Genomic DNA, 25,302 nt, shown 5'->3' on the forward strand with positions numbered 1-25,302 from the left:
TCGTGTCCGCCTCCCCGAGCCAGGGTTCTTGCGAGGGCTGACTGTCCACTGCATGTGAAGGGTGCTCGCCTCTGTTGATTTTGAGCAGGGCTAGGATGCTGGTAAGTGGCGGGGGTGCACCGAGCAGCAAGCAGTCAGGGCTGGGGTTCCGCCGTGACCCCTTCCTCCCGCGAATCCGGTTGCCCCGAGCACCCTTACGTAAGCAGCGCGTCACCGCCTCCCTGGGTTCCCACCGGGCTGTGAGAATGCTGGTGCCCCGGACACTCGCTCTCGGTCACCGGCTGGAGCAGGACCAGCACCACAGAGCCCAGTGCTGGTGTCCCAGGGTCACGTTGTCCTGCTCCTTGGAAAACATCTTAGGGGAAAAAAATGAAAATACTGTTTAGACTATTTGAGGATTCTGTGAGCGCTGCAAATGTGATGGCATTTTGGAGAGAAAAAAAGCCAGCGTGCCCACTGAGGCCAAAGAGGGACAGTGAGTCAGGAACAGAAGGCGTGCATGGGACTGTGGTGCAGGGTACTGCAGAGGGCTCTTCGAGGTGGTTCCGGATACGATGTCGTGAGTTTTTTATTCATTGGGAGCGGGACATCGTACACTATTGGGGGTAAAATCAGGAGTGCAGTGCAGAGCGTGGTTTTCGTCCTGCTGCATGGAGAGCCCCTAACAGGCTCTAAATCCCCGGGCAGGCCAGCCCGACCTGGTGGGGACTAGTCGTGCATAAATATCCTTGGACATTGAGGTCCTAACCACCCAGCACCTCAGAAGGCGACTGTCGTTGGAGATAAGGTCTTTAAAGAGGTCATGGAGGTTCGGGGAGGTCCCTAGGATGGACCCTGATCTATATGACTGGCATCCTGTGAGAGGGGAGATTGGAGCGCAGACAGGTACAGAGAAGACCCTGTGAGGACATGGGACGAGGTGGTGTCTGCTCGCCAAGGGAGAAGCCTCAGGAGAAACCAGCCCTGCCAGCACCTTGATGTGGGGCTTCCAGCCTCCAGAACACTGAGAAAATACATTTCTATGGTTGAAGACCCCCCGGCTGTGGGTCGTCGCTATGGCAGCCCCAAGGAACCGACCCCATCCTCGTAAGGCTGCTGGGCCGCGTCGGCAGGAGTACTGTAACTATCCTAGCAGAAAACCTGCGCCCGGGGTCTAGACCCTCTGCAGGGCCCTCGCCTGGAGAAAGGAAGGCAGGACCTGGAAGTTGCTCGTGTGCTTGTAGGCTGGTTCTTGATTTCTGGGCTCATTTCCTAGATGGCTGATAGCCACACTTCTTTCTTCTTATGACCCCAGTCATCATGTGCTCATTATCCCCTCCCCGTATTCGTTCCATTTTTGTAACTTAAAAAATAGGGGTACAGGCTCGTCAGCTGCTATTTTGAACCGGGCACCTCTTTGGATGCCTTCTTTTTTCTATTTGGCAAACTCCCTTTGGTCCTTGAAAACTCAGCCACCGCTGACTTCAGCACCACGAAGCCCTCTAGACGCGCCGAGCTCCCCTTAGAGCCCCATCCGTGCCTCTCGGGAACATCGGCTTGTACTCTCGCCCTTACGCTTTTCTTGGCATTGTCACCTGTGCGCACGAGGATTTGCACTTCGCCTCCCCCCAACCCAGCACTGCCTCTGGCACGGGGGCGGGGATGCACGAGTATGGGTTACCCCTGATCAGCACAACGTGGGGCTAAATGGCACGGGTCCACCTGTGGGGGGGGGGGGTTGTGTCAATACACACAGTGTTGTCAATGTATTTTCTCTTCCTTATGTTTTCCTAATAGCATTTACTTTTCTCTAGCTCGCTTTATTGTAAGAATACAGTGCACAATACATACAATGTACAGCGTGTGTGTTACTGGACTGTTTGTTCTCCGTGAGGCTTCCCGTCGGCAGCAGGTAATCCGTAGCTAGGTTGTTGGGGAATCGAGTTCTATGTGGATTTTGGACTCTGGTGGGGGTGGGGGTCAGCATCCCTAACCCCGTCTTGTTCAGGGGTGAACTGTATATCATTTTCTTGGAAGCCAGTCATTCAAAATGGTTGAAGAAAGATTGCGGTACCTGTTTAATGTGATAAATATATATAACAAAACTGGCTACTTTAACCATATTAAAGTGTAGAAACCTGACGACGTGAATCACTTTCACAAACTTGTGCGGCCATCACCACCATCTATTTCCAGCATTTTTTCATAACCCCAGACAGAAACTCAGTCCCCACGAAGCAATAGCCCCCTTCTTCCGCTGTATCTCCCACCAGTCCCTGGCTGTCTGCCTTTATGAGTTTGCCCAGGCTAGATATTTCATATAACTGGGATCATGCTATATTTGTCCTTTTATGACTGGCTTGTTTCACTTTGGTGTAATATTTTCAAGTTCCATCCACATTGTAGCAGGTGTTCGAACTTCATTTCTTTTCATTGCTTAATACTATCCATTGTATGTTACACTGTATCTTCTTTATCTGTCCTTCATCAGCGAGTGGACGCATGGGGTGTTTCCATTTTTAGGCTATTGTGAATAACACTGGTCTGGATGAGAATGTGCAAATATCAACTCAAGTCCCTGTTTCCAGTTCTTAGGTGTATAGCCCAGGAGTGAAATAGTGAGTCTGTGTTTAATTCCTGGAGGAACCACCGCCCTGTTCTCCCCAGGGGCAGTGCGGGACACTCAGTCTCTCCACTTCCTTGCCAGGCCTTGTTACTTTCAGTTTTGTAGGTCTTGTTACTTTCAGTTTTGTCGCTTCTCGCCATCGTAGCACGTGCGCAGGGGTGTCTCCTTGTGGTTTTGCTGTACAGTTTTCTAATGACCAAAATAATGTTAAATATCTTTTCATATGCCCATTGGCCATTTGTGCATCTTCTTTGGAAAAAATGTCTGTTCAAGTCCCTTGCCCATTTTTTTGTTGGGTGGTTTCTTTTTGTTATTGAACAAAATGGTCAGAACTTTAAAAAAGTGTGCTCCTAGAAGATGTGCACCCCTCCTAATACTTGACTTTCTAGGGAGCTTATTCTCTGAGGGTCTAGATTGGCAAGGTTATTTTAATCATCTCCTGTTCCTCCCCACTCCCAGTGTCTTGATTTTCTTGTACTTTTTTCTAGTATTCATGTTTCAGATTGAATTTTAAGTGGATCTCAAGTAAAGAATCAAACTGCAAAGTTTCACTTTGGAAAATGCTACAGCTCAAATGCACAGGTGTCCTTTTCCCATGCATTTAAGAAATTGGAGAATTCGATGGTCAATTCCTGCTACTCAGAAGCGCTCTGCAAAGTGATAACATTACGGAAATGTACTCGGAGCTGTATTTCCCAGTGTATTTGACTGGGGTTGGAAGCAGGGTGTTGAATGTAGAGAGCCAGATGTCTTCTTGGCTAGATCTGAATACTCAGCTCCATGGTTTAGTAGGGTGCTCGAGGTCAGTATCCCCCTCCGTGGAGGGGGAGCTGGGGGTGACGGGCACAGCAGCCCCCAAGAGTGGGTACAGCAGAACACATCCTGCATCCCTGCCCTTAGGCACTGCTCCCGTGGGACCGTCAGCAGCTGTGGAATTTGGAATGAGGAATTCCAGGTGGGATTTTGAAAGCTAGTCTAAGAGAGTAGAATAGGGTGGGTGGGAGGTGGGAGAAATACAGTTCCACTATGACTCCTAGAATATGTAATTCCTGGCTGATTAGAAATCTTATCCTTTTTTTTTTTCCTTTTTAAGAGAGAGAGAGAGAGAGAGATCACAAGTAGACAGAGAGGCAGCCAGAGAGAGAGGGGAAAGCAAGCTCCCTGCTGAGGAGAGAGCCCGATGTCGGGCTCGATCCCAGGACCCTGGGATCATGACCTGAGCTGAAGGCAGAGGCTTTAATCCATTGAGCCACCCAGGTATCCCTCCTTTTTTTTTTTAAATAAAAAATCTGCTATAACCTTTAGGTCCAGAAACAGTCCAATTTGTCTTTTTTCCTTTCTTTATTCAAACTGAACATTTTCCTTCCTTCCTTTTTTTGCATCCTGCCTCATTCCATGAAGATTTTGATATCTTGTAACACATGAGTAGGTTTTCTAGATTCATTAAAATATATTTAATTTTTTCTCTTCTTTTTTTTACTGAAAGACCAGGAGGGAGTTCTTTGTTTGTTTTGCTGCTTACCTCCCCTTTAAAAAGAAACTTTATAGAAGTATCGTTGATGCACAGTCATCTGAACATATTTAAGTGGACAGTTTGGTGAATTTTGACATATGCGTGTATCTGTAAAACCATAAACAGCAATAAAGAGAGTGCACGTCATGATCCCTTGAAGTTTTTTTTTTTAAGATTTTAACCCCTTGAAGTTTTTGTGCCCCTTCATCATCCCCCCTGTCTCCCCCTACCTTCCAACCACTGACCTCCTGTTCTTGTAGCTTAGTTTGCGTCTTGTGTAATTTTGTGTAAATGGACTCATTCAGCACGTACTCTATTTTCTGGCTTCTCTCACTTAGTGTAATTATTCTGACACTTATCACGCTGTTGCTTCTATCAGTAAAATATTTTTATTACTGAGTAGTGTATCCATTCTGCGGACACTTGTTGCATTCGTTAGGTGATGGACATTTGGGCTGTTTCCAGTTTTTGGTTATTACAGACCAAGCTGCTCTGAACTTTTGTGTCCAAGTGTTTGAGTGGACATATGCTTTCATTTCTCTTGGGTACACACCAAGGAGTGGAATGGTTGGCCCAAACAGTGGGTGTGGGTTTAATCATTTTCCAAAGTGGTGGCACCATTTTGGATTCCCGCAGCAGAACATCAGAGACTCAGTTGTGCCACCTGCAAACCCACACTTTCCGGTAATAGATCTGATTTTGACATTAGAGTCATGCTGGCATGGAGATTAATCGAGAAATAGTCTCTCTCTTCAGCTGTCTGCAGGACTTTGTATAAAGTTGGTATTATTTCTTCCTGAAATGTTTGGTAGAATCCACTAGTGAAGTTATCTGGGTATAGGGTTTTCTTCGTGGAAAAGTTAACTATAAATTCAGTTCCTTTAATAAATCTATTTAGATTATCTGTGAGCTTTGGTAGTTTTATCTTTCAAAGAACTTCCGTTTCATTTAAATTGAATGTATTGGTATAAAGTCATCCTTATTATACCCTTCTTGTCCTTTTAATATCTATAGATCTGTAAATGATGTTACCTCTTATTCCGGATTCTAATATTTTGTGCCCTGTCTCTTTTTATCCTGAGTAATTTGGCTACAGTTCTGTCAATTTTATTTATTGTCTCCAAGAACGAGCTTTTGGTTTTGATTTTTCCCTATGGTTTTTCGTCCTAGTTCATTGATTTCTGCTCTGAAGTGTATCACTTCCTTTCTTCCTCTTCCTTGGTTTCTTCAGTAGCTGAGGTCATGTTCCTTCACATCCTCCCCTCCTTTTCTTTTAAAGACTTATTTAGTTATTTATTTTAGAGAGAGTGAAAGAGAGAGCATGAGCAGAAGGAGCAGAATGAGAAGGAGAAAGAATCTGAGCAGACTCTGCCCTGAGCGTAGAGCCCGAAGCAGGGCTCGATCTCACGACCCTGAGCTCACCACCCGAGCTGAATGAAACCAGGAGTCTGCCGCTTAACCCACTGCGCTACCCAGGCGCCCTAGACTGTATGTCTGTTCCTTCAGGGTAACATGATGTTTTGATTACTGCAGCTTTGAATAAGTCGTAAAGTCAGGGAGTATCCATTCTGTAACATTGTTGCCTTTCTTTGGTATGGTGATGGCAGTTCTGTCTTCTGCCTTTCCATATAAACTTTAGGATCAGTTTGTCAGGACCCACAGAATAGCTTGCTGGGATTAGGGGTTGAAACTATAAATCAATTTGGGAAAAACTGACGTTCAAACAATATTGGGACTTCTAATATACGAACCTGGAGCATCGCTGTATTTCTTTAGATCTTTTAAAAATTTCTTTATAGTAAATTTACATATAAATCCTGTATATGTATTTTGCTAAATTTACACCTAAGTGCTTCGTTTGGGGGGCATTATATAATAGCGTCATATTTTAATTTTAAATTCCACTTGTTTGTTGCTAGTATTTTGGAGAGCCGTTCACTTTTGTATATTAACCTTGTATCCTGCAACCTTGTTATAATCACTTACTAGGTCTGGGAGTTTTGTTAATTCTTTGGAGTTTCCTATGTAGAAAGTCATGTCATCTGCAAACAGTTTTAAGTCTTCTTTCCCAAGTCGTATACCTTTTACTTCCTTTTCCTGTCTTCTTGCCCTCGCTAGGACTTTCAGCGTGATGTCCAGTAGCAGGTAAGAGGGATGTCCTTGCCTTGTTTCCACTTTGAGGGAGAAAAGCATCCACTTTCTTACCATTAAGCATGGTGTAGCTGTAGGTCTTTTGCATGTGCTCTTTGTCAAGTCAAGGAACTTCTGTCTTCCTAGTTTTCCAAATTTCCAAATTTTCTCTTTATCACTGGTCTTAATGTGATTTTGCTCTGCTGTGGTGTGATTTCCTTCATGTTTGATGCACTTGGGATTTATTGAGCTTATTGATCTGTGGATTTATAATTTTTATCAAATTTGGAAAAATTTCAGCCATTATTTCCCCAATTTTTCCCCTCCCCCCTTCCTTTGGGGATTTGAATTTCATATATATCAGGACACTTGAGGTTGTCTTACAAACTCCCTGGTGTTTTGTCTCATATTCTCTTCCTCGCTCTCTTTCCCCCTCTCTCCCAACCTCATTCCAGTCTGTTTTCTCTCTGTATTTCATTTTGGATAATCGCTATTGCGATTCTTTAGGTTTGCTCATTTTTTTCAGTTAGTCTCATCTAGCAGACTGTAGTTTTCATGTCTAGAAGTTTGACTTTTTTTTTTTAGTTTATCTTTTTTTTTTTTTTTAGTTTATCTTTATTTTTTAAATATTTATTTATTTGAGAGAGGGGAGGGCAGAGGGAGTGAATGTCCAAGCAGACCCCGGCTGAGTGTAGAGCCTAATGTGGGGCTCAGTCTTGTGACCAAGGGGATCGGGACCTGAGCCGAAACCAAGTCAGATGCTCAACTGAGTCACCGAGGTGTCCCTAGAAGTTTAACTGTGAAAAGTTAACTAAAAAAAAATATGTATGTGTGTGTGTGTGTGTGTGTGTGTGTGTGTGTGTATGTATGTGTATGTGTATGTATATATATATCTTCCATGCCTCTATCTAACATAGTCAGTCTTTCCTCTGGCTCTCATAGATATAATACAGTTATAATAACTGTATAATTTTCCTTGTCTAATTCTATCACTGCTGTCATTTCTGGGTTAGTTTGCTTGGTTGATTCTTTCCCTTATTATGGGTCATGTTTTCCTGCTTCTTAGAATGCCTGGTCATCATTTTTCCTGGATACCAGGCATTATGAATTTTACCTGGTGGGGAGCTAGGTACTTTTATATTCCTATACATACTTTTAAGCTTTGTTCTGGGATGTGGTTGTTACTTGGAAATAGTTTGATCCTTTTGAGCCTGCCCTCAAGCCTTGTTCCAGGTGGGCGGGGTGGGGACCAGCAGTTTAGTCTAGGGCCAAATCCTCTGGGTACTCCACCCAATGCCCTGTGGAGTGTATGGTTTTCCACCGTAGCCGCTGATGACAGGAACTGCTCCCAGCCCTGTGTAGGCTCTGGTGGCTCTTCTTTCTATTCTTTCTGGGTGGTTCTTGGCCCTCCTCTTTTCCTCACACATAAGTGCAGATCCATACCTGGTAGAAGCCTCAGGGGTGTTCTCTGAGATGTCCAAAATGTTCTCTCCTTGTGGCTCTCTCTTCTTCAACGTTCTGCCCTGTGGACTCCTGGAATTTTCTGGGCTTCCAGCTCTGTCTCCCCAACTTAAGGAGACCTTCCGTCTTCGCCTCGGTTTCCCTGCGTCGCTTCCGGGAAACTCCAGGCTACCTGTGGGACAGTGAAGGGTCTGCCTCCCTTCTGGGAGCCTCTGGGCTGTAGGCAGGGCAATTGTAGAGCCCCCTCCTTTGCTGAGCCTTTCTGAGCGACCACTGTCCCTCGTGGTCTGATGCCACGAATGTCTTCAAAGGCCTGTGTAATATAGTTTGTTGGTTCCTTTTAGCCGTTGTAGGTAGAATGACACACACGGTGCTCGTAACTCCATCTCGGCTGGATGCAGAAGTTGATGGCACTTGAGTAAAAAGTAGGTACATAAGATCAACAAAAGGGCAGAGAAAGCATTTTATATATGGAAGACAGCAAAAGAATGTGGATAGTGGATAGGACTCAGATGTCCTTTGGATTCTGACCTCAGAATGTTGTGACCCCCACTTTTTGATAGGAACCTGAAAGAGAAGACCTAGGTTCAGTGAGAACCAGGCATCTTCAGTTTTAATGTCTTTCACGAGCCAAACCCACCTACTGAATTATCCTGAAGAAAGATTGCTTCCTTGTGTGGTTTAGGAGGTTTTATCTTGGAGAACCAATCACATGGCTTTCACCCGATTCATGGATTTTCAACCATTTAAACTTTGCTTTTCTGGCTTTCATCCCAACAACTGAAGGACAAACTTCCATGCGGGGGACTATGGTGTGAAACAAATGGAAACAGTCCACCTAGAAGACAACTGGTGTTAGGGAGAATGGAACCATAAAGTACTTTACATTGGGACATGTTATACTAATGGAAATTAAAGAAAATAAGAAGATAAGATTAGCTTTGATTTTATTCTTTTTATTTTATTTTATTCTTTTTATTTTTATTTATTCTTTTTGCTGAAATGTTTTAAAACCGTCATATCAAATAAAAATTTATTGAAGTGACCTTTTTAGATACTTTTTTGTTGAGTCCGTTTAGGACCTGACCACATGGTATCTATCTAGAAGTGGATGAATGTGACAGGTGAATATTGTGACTGTGTCCTTCTAAAATAAAATTGAGATGGCAGTTTCAGATCTCTTTCAAGTTCTACGCTATGCTCATGATTTTGTCCGCTCTCCCCTTCCCCACCTCCATATTTTTAATCCTTCCTTTTGAGGTTGGGATTGGCAATCCTGTGTGATTTACGGCCTGGGGACCGGCTACGCCCTCCTGACCCCGTGTTCCTCGCACTGCTGGACTTTGGAGCGAAGGCCAATTTTTAAAGCATCACGTCTTCATGTCTTCGCTTCACGATCTTCTTGGGGGTTTCTTTTCAGCTCAGCCGCAGGATGTCATTTGCTTTAAAAATGGAAAGTGGAAAAAAAAGAATTAACAACCTTAAACTTCTAAGTCTTTTCGTTTCTAGCAGAAACAAGAAACAAAATGACTTGCAAAGGTAGGGGTGTGTGCGTGAGTGCGTGCGCACGCACGTCCATGCATGTAAGTGTGTGTGTGTGTTGGGAGCGTGTGTGTGTATGTGCCTGCGTGTGGAGGGGGCACCGGCAGGGGTGTGTGTGTGTGTGTGTGTGTGTGTGTGTAGTGTTAATCATGTTAATCCTTTCAGACATTTCAAGGAGTCTCAGGGCTTCACGGAAAAAGCCTTTGTTGGCCTGATAACTCTGGCTAGGAAAAATGAAATTAGAGTCTCCCTCAAGACAAGCAATTAACCCATTTTCTAAATGCTCAGCTGGAGAATTCCGAGGCTCTTCTTCCTGTGACTGTTCTCACTCATCCTCTTTGCTTCATTCATTATTCACGGTTGAAGCCCAGCAGCTCCCCTGAAATCCTGGCCTCCCCGCTTCGCCTGCGTGTTGGTGCAGGTGTGTCTGGTCCTCACGTGACAGCTCCAGCTGGGCTCCTTGCCAAGTCTGGGACGGGCCTGGGGCTGGGTGGGGTGGGGGTGGAGGAGAACTGTGTAATTGCCCTCTCGTCCATGTTCCTGTATTTCTGTGATGGTTATTTGTGGGCCCGTCTCCTCTGCTGGACCGAGTGGGCGACAGGTGGGAAGGTCACGGTGTTCGCTGCCTGGGCCTGGCCCGGAAGGATGCTCGCGAGCACTTACCGAACTGGATGGAAAGTCTGTTGGCTTTAAGCCCCGTGTCACTGAAATTCCACCCCCGTCCCAGGGTGCCTCTCAGGGTCTTCGGTCTTAAGTGTATTCTTCTGGTCTCCAACACCCCTTTCCACAACCTAAGACGGCTCAGAGACCTTTATGCCGTTGCTCTCCAGATTGCGATAGGCAGGGGCCGGCCGCAGTTTTGTACAGACAAGGACTGCTGTAGAATTCTTGCCGGTCAAGGTTGCGAATGTTGGCGTGAGCATCCATCGAGACGTTTATTGACAGAGCGGGTCCGTTCTTGTCATTTTCTAGCGAGCGGTGAATTTCAGAGTCAAAGCTTAGGTGGCAGGTCCAGCCCAGAGCTGAGCAAGACTCGGAGCATCTGGCAGACCGAGGCGATCACAGGAGAACCCGGTGTCTGAGAGCAGAGAGCAGGCTGGTGCCCTTCGGCCGGGAGTGGCGGGCAGGGCTGCACATCCGACAGCACAGCTGGAGTCCACGCCTGAAAATGACGGCACGTGAGAAAGAGGGCACGCGGCTCCTTTACTGACCGTGTCTACGTTGCTTTTGCGAGTGGTTGCTCTGGAATGACTCAGAGTGTGACCGTCAATCTCACGGGACACGGAGCTTTTATAGATGTCTGCCGGCAAATCAGTGAGTGAGGGACTGTTACTCCTTACTGCTTATATGACCTAAAATGCTAAAACCTGGTAACGAGGTATTTCTCTAAAGAGCGTTTGTCTGATATTTCAAGAGAGGTAAAACAAAACAAAGATTCTATGTGTATTTTACTTAGTGCCATACAAGTCCCCCTGGAATTAATGCTTGTCACTTAGATGGGCAACGCGTGTGGGGTGAAGAGTAGATGTCCTCCAGCTAGACTTGGGCACCGCTTTCCATCTTTATAAGGTTTAAAAGAGACGGATGAGAAACCTGACTTCTCCAACCTCATCTGCGGGACGGGGCTGACACCTGAGTGGGGGAGTGTCGTATGGACGAGAGAGAACGCGTCTGAGGTAGAACGTCTGACAGTAGCAGGTCGGGGAGGAAGGGCAGATGGTGGTGTTTGGGGACTCTCCTTATTGTTTTAAATAAAGAAAAGAGGGGCGCCTTGGTGGCTCAGTCAGTGAAGTGTCTGCCTTTGGCTCAGGTCATGATCTCAGGGTCCCGGGATCGAGCCCCGCGTTGGGCTCTCTGCTCATCGGGTAGTGTGCTTCTCCCTCTGCCTCTCCCCTTGCTCGTGCTCTCTCTCTCTCTCTCTCTCTCAAGTAAATAAAATCTTTAAGAAAAAAAAGATTTAAAAAATAATTAAAGAAAAGAGAACATCTTAAGATAAAGGGGATGGGTTCTAAGTTAGCCTTTTAAAATTAATAGTCCCCCTTTGACCTCCAGGAACATTACTCGGACACCAACAACGTTACAGAGTCAAGAGCCTGTTTCTGTCTACGTAATGAGAGAATCCTATGAACAGGCGACAAAGTGCACTTCCCTTGCCTTTTAAATAGAATAAAAGAGACAAGTTACTGGATCTTTTTGTGCTACTTTTTACTGTCAAGTGGTAATTAAACCTAAACGTCACATCCAGAGCTGGCTACGTGAAGATCTAGGGCAAGGGCAGAGCCACGGGTCCCCTCCCTGCCACTGGAACCAGGGGTGATGGGGGACCTCCCTGGACCTGTGTTCCCTCTTGAAACACAGAAGCGGGCATCAGGCGAGGTTCTCATGAGAGTCAAGTCAGAGATGGGGCTGTGGAGGTAATGCTCAGTCCATCCCTGGCCGCTCATGGCGGGCTGTCACAGGAGGGCTTGTCCGGGACCCTGCCTCACTTTAGGTCAATGTCGTATTTCCTCAGTTGACCCGAGGTGCAAAAATTGCCCAGTAGCCATTGTCAGTGCTGATCCCACTGAAGGTCAGTGTTCGCATTTGCTGTTATAAACGGTGGTGCTTGCCACAATGAGCGATAGTGATTCTGCCATCGTGATGAGCATCTGTTTGCCACCATCGTGTTAGATGTTGGTATAAGCCAACATTTATCCTCACAAGAACTTCCAAAGACAGGTGGTGTTACTGCTGGAGCGGCCTAGTCCTCTACCAAACTACACAGCTAATGAGTGACACACCCAGGGACTGAACCCTGCCCAATTCGAACTCCAAAGCAGTGCTCTTGCTTGGGTCCCGGAACCCAGGCAGTCCAGAGCAGGAGTCACTGAGTGTCAGCCTCCCCGAGGTTTGGACCTGGACAGAACGCCGACTTGAGGCTGGGATCCGTGGCCCCGAGGGGGTCTGCCGCTGGCCGAGGATACAGGGTGTCCTCTAGAGCAGTTGGCCAGCTCAGACCTCTTCGCCACGGGCCTCACCCCGCCGTGGGCTGGGTTCCACTGCAGGTTAAATCTTGTCTGTCCCTTGCCGGTTCTGTCAGTTTCTGCAGCCTGATCACTGACGGTTTCCTGATCCCCAGATAAAGGGACTCTCTACTTGTCCTGTGTAAACAGATCCCCAGTGACTTCCTGAGGACGTCAGCAGGCACCAAGATCCAGCGGCTAGTTCCAATTCAGACACAAGTTTAAAAACCCAAGAGGTGAAAACGTGAAGAAGTTGATCTTTTTCAGCCCCTCCCCCAATGCAAAAACTTTGAAAAGAAGATAAAGCGGTTCTGTTGTTAATACTGTTTTAATGACATGCGTGGGTAGGATTTAGAGCTACAGGAACGAACGTTATTTTAAAATTCCGAACTGGCTAAGGTGTTCCTCATGCTGGATTCGCGATCGAACAGGGTTTGCTGGGGTGGAGTGGAGAGACGCGCTCCCGTCTCGCGCTGTGGAATCCTGTGAGATGTCCCGAGGCAGGAAGTGGTTTGGGTTGGTTAGACCAGGCTTTGGGTTTCATTTCTCATTATCCCATTCCGGTTTTTTGCCGGCTGAACTTGAATTGGTAAAGTCATGTGATCAACACTGGCCTTTTCCATACGCACGAAGGTTAAGAACTGTGGACAGCTCACGCTGCGGCCGGGGAAGCCTTCCAGTCTGTTCCTGAGAGTAGCCAGCCGGGGAGCAGAAGCAGGAAAATCCAGTGCAGGCTGCAGGAGGATTTGCAAAGTGCGGGGGGGGGGGGGGGGGGGGATTAGGTCCCAGGGACAACTTCAGCAAGTCTTGCAAACAGAGGTTCTCTGAAGCAGACCCGACTTCCCCGTTTTTACTTGCTTGTATTTGAAGGCGGACATTGAGGTGGTGGTTGGGGGGTTGTGCTTTCGGTTTTGGGGTTTTTTTTTGGTAAAATATTAAAATTCAATTTTTTCCTTACACACATCTGGCAGCATAATTAAAATAGAGTCTGATTTATGCACTTTCATGAAAGGCATCTACAGAGCTAACTGAGGCCACAGCGATGCCGTTTTGCATTGTGAATTGCCTTGCCCGCCTTGGAATGCCGTCATAGGTATAATATTGGCTGGACGGTGCGAGGTGGGGTGAAACCAGCTGACTTAGTCCGTTTTGGTGCCGTGCTCGCCCCCACAGCCAGTGCGCACCGTCTCTCACACCTACTGTCTACTCAGACAACCGCCAAGTCATAGAAATGCACAGGTCCGTATGCCAGATTCTTTTGTGACTTAGAAAACACACACTATTAATCAGACACTAATTTCTAATTAATTTTCCAGTGCTGTTTTGCATAACAGCGTTCAGACAACACACATAGGAATTTTGAAGGAAATGTTATACTCAACTTCGGTGATTTTTATCGGTAATAATAATAAACAGTAACAACAGTAGCCCGATTGTAGCTTGCGTTTATAAAGCATTTACCATCTGCAAAAATACATCCCAAGTGCTCTACGTGCATTAACCAATTGAATAGTACAACAACCTGCGGAGCTACATCACTGTTGTTGTCCCCGTTTTACAAATGGGGAAACTGAGGCACAAAGAGATTAAATAATTTGCCCCAGGTCACACAGCTAGTCAGTAGCAGGGCTGGGATCTGACCCCAGGCGACCTGACCGTCCAGAGTCCGCACCGTCCATGACCAGAGTATATCCCCTCTTCCACAAGTACTCTCCAACACTAACTTGCTCTACGATGGCTTCTCCCGGTCCATAGATCTTTCCCTGCCTTCTTTCTGAGGCCGGAGACCTTCCCAGTTAGGTCTGTCATGGCCCCGGGCCCCTGGGTGACACCTGCTACACAGGCTTGTCCTCCTTTCTTTTATTCACATGTTAAAAGATCTTAGTCAGCTGTTTCCTCCTTCTCTGGAAGAGGACGCCTTTGTGTCTCCCGTCGCCTTTCCTCCGTTTGGCTCGGCTTGATCACGTGGGGCTCTCTTGCTTTTCCATCCTGATCACAGGATGGATGGAGGAATCACGCAGAGCTGCTGTGTAGCCGCAAGAAGTTATGTAGAACTTGAGGATGGTCTCTTTCCAGTGAGCAACAAGTATTCCATTTGGAATATTTCTTTGCTGAGATCTCGAGGGAGGAAAGCAACCAACCTCCACAAGCCAAGTACCAGCAAAGCCGATGGGCAGACTTTATCTCCCTTGCACTCTCAAAAAGTTATTTAATTTTTTGCATTAACCTCCAACAAATCTGCTTTTTGGAGACATTTCTATATATTTTGACGCAGAGAGGGCTCTGTAATTACCGCCACTGTCAGGATTCAGAACATTTCCATCTTTCCCCAAAACTCGCTAGTGCCTGGCCCCTATCCCAAGCCTTGGCAGCCCCTGATCTGTGCTCCCTCACTATAGTTTTGTCTTTTGGAGAGTGTCACATGGTGCAGTGATACAGTGTCACCTTCAGAGACTGCTTCCATCACGCAACATAGCGAGTGGTCCACCCAGACCCCGGTATCAGCAATTCCTTCCTGTTTATTACTCCGTTCACTGTTCCAGTTTTCACCAAGTATGAATAGAGCCGCTCTCAGTTTTGGTGTGCAAGTTTTTTATGAATGTGAGTGTTCATTTCTCTAGTAAGTGCTTGGGGATTGCTGGGTCCCCAGCTAGGTGTGGGTTTAACTTTAAAAGGAACTGCCAACCTGCTCTCCCAAGTGAGCCTACCATCTTACGTGTCCACCAGGGACATAAGAGAGGTTCTGTGCCCCATATTCTGGCTGCATCTGGTTTAGTTGGCGTTTTGTATTTTAGCCATTCTAGGAGCTGTGTAGCGACACCTCATTGTGGTTTGAATTTGCATTCCTCCAATGGCCGGGGACACTGAACATCATTTTCATGTGCCTGTTTGCCACTTGGTGAAGGGTCTGTTCAACTCTTTTGCCTATTTTTAAATTGGGGTGTTTGTTTTCTTTCTGCTGGATTTTTAAAGTTGTTTCTATGTCTCCATCCACAAGGAGAGATAGAAAAAACAAAGACATTCTCACCAATGTTCCCAACTGAAACATACGACTCCTCCTCTAGGAGCGTAGAGATCGGAGTTTGTCGTTCTTGGAGGGTGAGGAGTGTGTGTGAAGTTCATTTGCAGGTTCATTTGAGGTTCACTCGTACCTCAAGTTTGGTTTCTTTAGACAGATAGGTCTGTACATATTTTTAAAGACTTGTACAGTGTTTTCTTCGGAAGATCTTAGCAGTCCTAAACGCACATGAATGCTTGATGAGTTCTATGGTTGTGAGGAACTCTTAGGAGTGCCGTAGACACACTTGAACAGTATTTCTGTGTGTGAAACAAGGATCTGTTACCCAGAATGTCGACAGAACCTGAATTTAGGGGCATGGCAGATTTATATCCAGTAAGCAGAAGTTACAAAATGGTAGACTTCAATTTCAAAGGCCATGATTATCTGAGTCCTCACTATGCTTCCCTGTTTCCATGTTTTTGTTCCAAGTATTTTAATCACCTGAACACTGTTCTTCTTGATTTCCATGTAGATGATTTTGTCCATCAATGCCAACCCCTACTGGCTCCTGTTTTCCCAGATAGATTCAATATCCCCTTCTCTATGTTCACTTGCCACTTTATATATTTCTCCATTATATTATTATTATATAATTATATTATATATTATAATATATATAACTATATTGTATATTATATTATATATAAATTATATATTATATAATTATATGATTATCAAATTGTCTTAGAAATTAGTGGACATGTGTCTTCTCTACTACACAAAGAACTTTTAAAGGGTAATAACTGTGTTAATCCAATCATCTTCATATCCCCAGCAACTAATTTGATGCCTGCTTCATAAGAGATATCCATTTACCCAGCTATCCATTCATTTTCCAAGTATCTGTTGAGTTCCTAAGAGGTGCTATATAGTGGGAAGACAGAGCAGTGGACCAGCAGAAAAAATTTCTGCTGTTATGGAGCTTACATTTTACTGATATTTTCAGAGAGCTGGCTTCTGATTTCATTTATTTTCTTCATTGTTTGTCCATATTGTATCCCATTGATTTCATCTCGTTGTTATTTCCCTTCTTTCTGCTTGATTTTGTTTTAATTTGCTCATCTTTTTCTAGTTACTTAATGTGAAAGCTGAGAATCATTGATCTGAGAGTGCTCTTCTTTCCTAATAAGGAGATTTTAAAGCTATGAATTTTCCTCAAAGACCTGCTTTGCTGCAACCTACACATTTTGATATGTTACATTTTCACTATCATTCAATTAAAAATATTTTCTAATTTCTTTTGTGATGTTGTCTTTGACTTAGTGATTATTTAGAAGTGTGTTGTTCAGGGTGCCTGGGTGGCTTAGTCAGTTGGGCATCCGACTCTAGACTTAAGCTCAGGTCATGATCCCCGGGTTGTGGGATACAGTCCTGTATCAGGCTCTACACTCAGCAGGCATCTACACTGAGCAGGAGTCTCCCTCTGCTCCTCCCGACTCATGCTCATTCTCTCTCTCAAATAAGTAAATGAATGAATAAATCTTTTTTTAAAAAGTGTGTTGTTTATAAGTAGTAGCAGTTTTCATGGTTCTCTTACTGTTTTCAATTTCTAATTTAATGCCACAGTGGTCAGGAAACATACTTTTTTAGTCTTTAACTTCATTCAGGTCTGTTTTTTTGGGCCCAGAACACAGTGTGTCCTGGTAAATATACCATGTGCACTGCCATTGTTGATTGTAGCTTTCCGTACATATCCAGGAAGTCAGACTGGTTTATAATGCTGTTCAAACTTTCTCTTTCTTTACTGATTTCTTAAAGTTCTATCAGTTGCAGAGAGAGGAGTGATAAAATCTTCAGGAATAATTGTGGGATTGCCTATTTCCCACTTTAATTCTGTCTGTTTTTGTTACATGTGTTTTAAAACTCTATTATTATGGTTGTCTTATCTTTTTGATAAATTGATCCTTTTTTCATTATGAAATGGCCCTCTTTATCTCTGGTAGTACAATTTTTTGGTATCTGTTTTATCTGATTATCAATATTGGCACTCTAGCCTTCTTATGCTTACTATTTGCATGCTGTGTCCTTTTCTCCATTCATTTCTTTCAATCGGTGTCTTTGTGTTTAAAGTGTGTATCTTGGGCACCTGGGTGGCTCAGCGGGTTAAGCCTCTGCCTTCAGCTCAGGTCATGATCTCAGGGTCCTGGGATCGACTCCTGCATTGGGCTCTCTGCTCAGGAGGGAGCCTGCTTCCTCCTCTCTCTCTCTCTGCCTGCCTCTCTGCCTACTTGTGATCTCTCTCTGTCAAATAAATAAATAAAATCCTTTAAAAAAAAAAAAAGTTTCTATCTTGTATATACCATATAGTTAGGTCTTACCTTTTTTTTCCCCTGACATTCTTGGACTTTGAATTGTTAATGTGTTGGTTTTCTATTTTTCTTTCTTTCTTTTTTTAATTAATTATTTTTTTAAAACTTTTATTTATTTATTTGACAGAGAGATAGAGAACGCAAGTAGGCAGAGTAGCAGGCAGAGGGAGAGGGAGAAGCTGGCTCCCTGCTGAGCAGGGAGCCCAATGTGAGGCTTGATCCCAGGACCCTGGGATCATGACCCAAGCCAAAGGCAGCCGCTTAATCGACTGAGGCACCCAGGAGCCCCATTTATTTATTTTAGAGAGAGATGAGCATGGGGGTGGGGGAGGGCAGAGGGAGAGGGAGAGAGAGAATCTCAAGCAGACTCCCTGCTGAGCATGGAGCCTGAGACAGGGATCAATCCCAGGACCCTGAGATCATGACCTGAGCCAAAATCAAGAGTTAGACTCAACCAGCTGAGCCACCCAGACACCCCTTAATTAATGTGTTTAATGCAATTATTACTTTAATGTACCATTTAATGTAATTATTGTTGTAATAAGTTTACATTTCTCTTTCGCCTTTTTCCCCCTATTTGTGTACTTTCTGTTCCTCTCTCCCTTTTCCCTCCTTCTTTTGGATTATTTGAATATAGAATTTCAATTTAATATTTCTGTTGGTGTTTTTTTTTAGCTATCATTATTTATTATTCTCTAGTAGTCCTCTAGGGATTACAATATACATCTTTAACTTTTCACAGTTGATAATGTATACTGTTATACTATTATTACTGTTAAAATCTTATGTAAAATATGAAAGCCTTATAGACCCATACCTTCCCCATCCTTTATGTTATGGTAGTTATATATATTACATGTACACCCCTCATGAATCCTAGCAGAGAATGCTATAACTTTCATCTTCAGCATTTTAATGATTTATAAGAACGTTAACAAGAAATGCAAAAAGGAAAAAAAGTCTTGAACTCACTCAGATATTTATCATTTCCAGGGCTCTTCATTCTTTCCTGACTGTCTGAGTTTCTCTTCTATATAATCTCCCTTTACCCTGAAGAACTTCCTTTGGTACTTCTTGTAATGTTGATCTGCTGGCAATGAATTCTTTCAGTTTTCATTTATTTTTATATTTTTTCTTTGCCTTCACTATTGGAGGATATTTTTGCTGGTTATAGAATTTTGGATTGATTTTTCTTCATTTGGTACTTTTTTTTTTAAAGATTTTATTTATTTCAGACAGAGAGAGAGAGAAAGAGAATGTGTATAAACAGGGGCAGAGGCAGAGGGAGAAGCAGACTCCCTGCTGAGCAGGGAGCCCAATGTGGGACTCCATCCCAGGACCCTGGGATCATGACCCGTGCCGAAGGCAGATGTTTAACCAACTGAGCCACCCAGGCGTCCCCATTCAGTACTTTAGAGATGTTCTACTGTCTTCTAGTCTGCATGGTCCTTCCCCAGCATCTACTATGCCCATTTTCTCTTGCTGCTTTCAGTAAGTGTGTTGCACCTGGTTTTCAGCCGTTTGTGTAATACCTGGAGGTGGGCTTCTTGTGTTTATTTTGCTTTGTGTTTGTTTAGCATTTTGTCGTTTTACATTTCTGTCTTTCGTCAAATTTAGGATATTTGGCGCCTTTATATTTTAGATATTTTTTCCTGCCTCATTCTCTTTATATTCTAATGTAATATATGTTGGACTGTTTGAGACCATCTAACAAATCCCCAAGGGACTCAGTTAATTTTTTTTCTCAGTTCTTTTCTCTGTGTTCTTCACCCTGGAGATGTCCTCTCCTCAGTCTCAGGTTTACTGGTCTTTGCTCCGTCATGTCCATGCAGCTGCGTCCAGTCAGCGAATTCTCTACTCCAAAAATTGTGGTTTTCAGTTCTAGAATTTCCATCTGGTTCATTTTTTATTGTTTCTGTTTCGCTGCCAATGCTTCCCACTTCTCTGCTGAAATTTTCATTCATTGGAAATATCTCATTTTCCTTATCTGTTAGTTCCAATATTTTGTTCGTTTTGGAGTTGGACTCAATCTATTTTCTTTCCTCTTGAGACTGTGTTCCATTTCTTGATTCTTAGAACATTGAACAATTTTGGATCATATCCTGAACATTACAAATCTTAAGTTGTGGGGATTTTGTCTTCTATTATTTTCCTCTGAGAAGTGTTCTTCCCTTTGTCTTGGTGGCTGCATTCCTTGGCTAGACTTGAACTGCACACTGCTTCTTGGGCTGTGCCTCCCATCTGAGTTCTGCTCTTCTGCTGTGAGGGACGGTACTTGAGTCTGTTGCATGTGGGTGTGATTCCCGGGTCAGCCCGAGCTCAGATAGAAAGAATTTGGGAATCCCCCTCTGGTGTCTTCCCTTCTGGAATTTCCCCTCTCCTCAGTGTTCACAGTTTTTGGACTTCACTTCTTGGTTTCCTTCAGACAAAATGGCTGCAGGGTTTCCCACATATACCCCCACCCCTGCCATGTACTGCTTAGATCTGGCTAGAAGCCACACAAAAGGGATTTACTTGTTTATTTTTCAAAGTGAGTGTGAACTCCCCACCAGAGTCTACATACCTGTGTCTCCTCTCTAGTACTTTCAGGTAGTTTTTTGGGTTTTGTTCGGTTTGTTTGGTTTGGTTGTTGTTGTTGTTGTTTAATTTCCAGGCTTAAGATTGCCCTCTGTGAGCAGGAGGGCAGGTGGTGCTGTTCATAAAGGGTCTGTCATGCCTAGAAGAAGAAGCAACTCCCTGATCCTTACATTTTAGTCAGGGGACAGGAGATAAGCTAACGAGAGCACAGTAATGTTGTAGAAGAAATAAATTAGGTTGAGGTGATCCAAGGACTGACCTTAGGTTAGGTCGTTAGGAAGGGTCTCTGAAGAGCTACAGTTGAGCTGACACCTAACGAACAGAAGAATTTGGTCCTGCAAAGAGCCCGTCGAGAAATGTTTCAAGTAGGGGCACCTGGGTGGCTCAGTCCATTGAGCGTCCAACTCTTGATCTGGGCTCAGGTCACGATCTCAGGGTCATAAGATTGAGCCCTGCATCAGGCTCTGTGCTGGGCATAGAGCCTGCTTAAGATTCTCTCTCTCCCCCTTCCTCTGCCCCTCCCCCACCTCTGACACTCTCTCTCTCTCTCTCTCTCTCTCCCACACACACACCTCTCTCAAAAATAAATAAACAAATAAATAAAAACTTAAAAGAAAAAGAAAAGGAAAGACAAGGGGGGGAAAAGGAGAGAAAAAGAAATGTTTCAAGTAAAGGCAACAGCAGATACCAAAGCTGTTAAGGCAGTTGCGAGAGGTCAGTGTGACCAAAACCCAGAGAATGAAAGGAGGAATGGCATGAAATGAATTCCAGAGGCAAGGAGACTGTGTGGAACCGGGGAGGCCTTGATAAGGAATTGGCAATTAATGGTTCAATGCAATAGACTAGGATGGCTATCGCTGTAAGGGGTTGCTTACCAAACAGATCTGACCCCTCGTGTTGCTTCATCCGAATAGCCAGGCCTTAGCAGGCATGACTGATAAATAGTGTAGTCTTGTGTTTTTTCGGTTTTAACAATGTAAACAATTTTATTTATATGGTCTTAGATTCTGCATTGCGGCTAACTTTTGTAATGTTACCATCTATCATGTTGTGACTGAGTAACAAGATTACCCATAATTATCTGAAGAGGCTATTAAAATACTCCTTCCTTTTCCTACTACATGTCAGCATGAGGCCAAGTTTTCTTCATATATTCCAACCAAATTAACATATCACAGCAGATTGAATGCGGAAACACATCCAGTTATTTTCTAATAAGTCAGACATTAAAGAAAATTTTTAAATACTCAAAATATCAATCTTTTTAAAAACTATTTTTGTTTTTAAAAACTCAACAATTTTCCATACAAATGTGCTATTGAACATATCATGCTTTTGCCATTTTTAAATAGGTCATGGTTAAATATTTATAAAATGCCTGTTTTAATTTTCAATACAGTAGATATCGATGGACAGAATTCACACAAACAGAAGCAGTTTGTGGTCCTCAGTAATTGTTACTAATATACGTGAATCCCAAAACCAAAGCAGTTGGTAACTTCTATGTTAAAGCTATGTTACCTGGGAAAGATAATACATTAGTAACATAGTGAAATCATGCAGAAAGCTTTGGTTTTTTTTTTTCAAATTTTTATTTAAATTCTAGTTTGTTGGGGCGCCTGGGTGGCTCAGTGGGTTAAAGCCTCTGCCTTCGGCTCAGGTCGTGATCCCAGGGTCCTGGGATTGAGCCCCACATCGGGCTCTCTGCTCAGCGGGGAGCCTGCTTCCTCCTCTCTCTCTCTGCCTGCCTCTCAGCCTACTTGTGATCCATGTCTGTCAAATAAATGAATAAAATCTTTAAAAATAAATAAATAAATAAAAAATAAATTCTAGTTTGTTAACATACAGTGCATAACATTGGTTTCAGGAGACGGTGTAGTCATATGATTATCGGACCACCCCATCAGCTAGCATCGATGGCTCAAAAGCTAGAAGGCCATGCGGTGGATTTCTGCAGTGTGTGCGAAGTTGAAGTGGGTGACCCTAGCCGCCCCCCTGCCCCCACCCCTGAGGTCTCTGACGTCATGGGAAAGAAAATACACTGCTTTGTATCTAGAATACTATAATGACCAATAAAACCACAGCTAAGGGCGCCTGGGTGGCCCAGTCAGTTAAGCATCTGCCTTCGGCTCAGGTCATGATCCCAGGGTTCTGGGACCGAGCCCCACATCAGGCTCCCTGCTCGGCAGGAGTCTGCTTCTCTGCCTGACCCTCCCTACTACTTGTGCTCTGTCTCTCTCCCTCTCTGTCTGAAACAAATAAATAAAATCTTAAAAAAAAAAAAAACCCACAGCTAAAAAGAAATGAAAAGCACAAGTAGAACGAAAAAGACCATAGCAGAATGAGGGGTCGTAGTTCTGGGTAGTCACACTGTCCCATGGTTTCTGCGTAAGAGCAGCCGCCTTGCCGTGTGCGCACACAGGTGTCGATCTGATTTCTCTGGGGAGCACTAAAGAGTCCCTGCTTCCTCTCCTTTGGTTTAGATGACAGCGCCTCGGCTGCCAGCAGCATGGAGGTGACAGACCGCATTGCTTCCCTGGAGCAGCGCGTCCAGATGCAAGAAGACGACATCCAGCTGCTCAAATCGGCGCTGGCGGACGTGGTTCGGCGGCTCAACATCACGGAGGAGCAGCAGGCTGTGCTGAACAGGAAAGGACCTACCAAAGGTGGGCATTTTCAGTGCGCAGAGCAGCGGACACTTGGGCTGGAGCAGGTGCTCATCCCTAGTGGACACACACACGGTTTTCAGCAGTGATGAAGACGGGAGACCAGAACATCAACAAGCCAGTCTCAGGGTTGCCAGAACCCTCTCACGAGGCGGGACAGGGTTCCTTCTGCTAGAAGTTAGTGAGCTGTTCAGCCCTGGGCTGTACACGTGTAGGTGATCAGGAAAGGCTCGGAACCAGCCACGGTGGGCTTCTGGGAGCAACAGTTGACAAGTTTAGGTTGGGGGTACATTGCGAGGCAGAACCTAGAACCAAAAAACCCCACAATCCTTTGAGCGTCCCGGAGGCTGTTGCACCTAGAAACTTCTCAGTGGCTCTCCTTTCTCTGTACTCAGCTTGTCTGCTACCATTCAGTTCAGCCCAGCCAATAGCTAATTATCCTATGCCACAGCAGAGCTCGGAGCTGAGGACTGGAGGCCCAGAGGGCAGGCCCTTCCCTGAGGAGTTTAGATCCCGCAAGGAGTTTAGAACATCCCTCACTGCCCTCCCTTGGAGCTAGTACGCTCCTCCTGGGCACAGCCTCCTGTTTTTTTCGAACCTCCTGCTCTGCTGTCCAGGAGAACGGAGCCTGCTACAGAATCCAGTACCTAGTGGGTTTCCAGCAAATTCAAATCATCATTTCATTTCCCCGTGGCGTGTGTGTGTGTGTGTGTGTGAAACATAAAAAAAGCAATATTTGTGTTTGAAATAACTTTGTAGTGACCCTCTTCTTAAAATTTGGAAGTACAACGTCTCATAAAAGCTTCTGTCCTGCTAGTCATAGTCCCCTGATGTCTGCTTTCAACCCACATCCAGTGCTCATCGTTTGCCAGGATGTCTGTTCCTCGTGGCTCACTTTAGAAAACAGAATGCATCGTGGCTGTTAAATTCCTTTGATTAAAACATTTGAGATCACACTGGCATGTAAATGTCCCTTTAAAATTAGCTTTTTTTTTTTTTTTGGTTGTTTGGATTTAACAAATTATTTCACAGTTACCATGTTTTTCTTGGAGTCAGGAGAGGGTACTGTCTGATGGTGCATATGTTACTTTTTTCTCAAGTACTTGGCTACGTTTCACATCTCCATGGAAGAAAATCTATTTCTTTGTCCTTCTGGGTAATTATCACCAGCTCCATGAAGAGATATGTGCTGGGCAATGTCTCCATATTTCTGTAATTTTATTTTTATCTGAGTATGGTGGACGCACAATGTGGCATTAGTTTCAGGTTTACAACATAGTGATTTACTATCTCTGTATGCTGTGTTCACCACAAGTGTAGCCATCTGTTACCATGTAACACTACCTCCTGAAAAAACCTTTTATTTATTTATTTAAAAGATTTTACTTATTTGAGAGACAGAGCGCAAGCTGGGGGATAGGGGCAGAGGGAGAAGGAGAAGCAGTCTCCCTGCTGAGCAGGGATCAAACCAGGGGTTTGATGAGGACCCCGAGATCAGGACCTGAGCCAAAGTCAGATGCTTAACTGAATGAGCCACCCAGGTGCCCCTTGAATAATCCTTTTAAATCATGTTTTTTTCTTCCTGCTAAGTTAGAGTGATCAGGGTATTCTAAATAGAAAGCAGGTTACTTTAGGAATTCCCGACCTGCTCAGCTTTCCAAAAATAAAACCCTACAGGGTATATTCAAAATTGTTGCTTCCCATAAAGCGTCAGACTTCCAAAAGTTCTGTTTAAAAAAAAAAAAATTGGGGGGGGGGGATAATATAAGAGACCTACCGAGGAGTTTTTTTCTTTTGATTTAGAGTAAAGTTTGGTTTTTATAAAAGTTCGTCTAAGAGGGTAATTTGTTTTCATAGTGAGCTCTATTTCTGTATAAGATTCTCTTCACAAGTAAAAGTAAATCAGAGCATACTAGCCAGGGGGTCACCCCAAGAGATAGAACAAAGATAAGAAAGCTGGTGAGTGGAGTGCAGTGGGCCAGTTTCCCCCAAGCTGGTGATTGCGGGACAGGGAAGCAGAGGTGGGGGGGGCGGGGAGAAAGGGCCTGTCCGAAGCTCTGGGTCCCGGCTTCCCTTCCGGGGGGAGCCGTGGGGGTGCCTGTGCACCTCTAGCTGGAGAGCTGTCCTCAGTAGCCACAGCTCAGTTGGGGGATCGGACAAGACAGATCGGAGGCAAACTGCCTTTGGTTGTAAAAGGCCACTTTATTTTTATTCTCACACTCTCCATTATTTCGGCCCGCCGTCCCCATACACACTTGAAGATGGGACACACGGCACGTGAACAAACTGGTCAGAAGCTTCGGGTTCGGCGTTTTGAGCTCTGGGTGCACATTTCTGGGCTGTTTGCCTGTGCCACCCTTGGGGGCGGGGAGCTTTCGAAGCGCTCAGCGGGGTCCAGCTCCGAGACGGCCCGGGGCTGGGTGCCGGGTCCGCACA

At 44.7% G+C, this 25,302-nt stretch overlaps 1 protein-coding gene across 4 annotated transcripts in view; it reads left to right on the top strand.

The window, feature by feature from the left end:
- The window catches only part of EML1 (EMAP like 1), a 176,121-nt gene that overhangs the window by 77,841 nt on the left and 72,978 nt on the right, over positions 1-25,302 (top strand). For all 4 annotated transcript variants that reach the window (XM_080808139.1, XM_080808141.1, XM_080808138.1 and 1 more), the window contains exon 2: positions 22,684-22,866. In XM_080808139.1, coding sequence (XP_080664265.1) covers positions 22,684-22,866 — 183 coding nt within the window. The remainder of the gene's footprint in view (positions 1-22,683; positions 22,867-25,302) is intronic.

The sequence above is a fragment of the Martes martes genome (genome assembly GCF_963455335.1).
Source record: "Martes martes genome assembly, chromosome: 7".
NCBI classification, from domain to species: Eukaryota; Metazoa; Chordata; class Mammalia; order Carnivora; family Mustelidae; genus Martes; species Martes martes.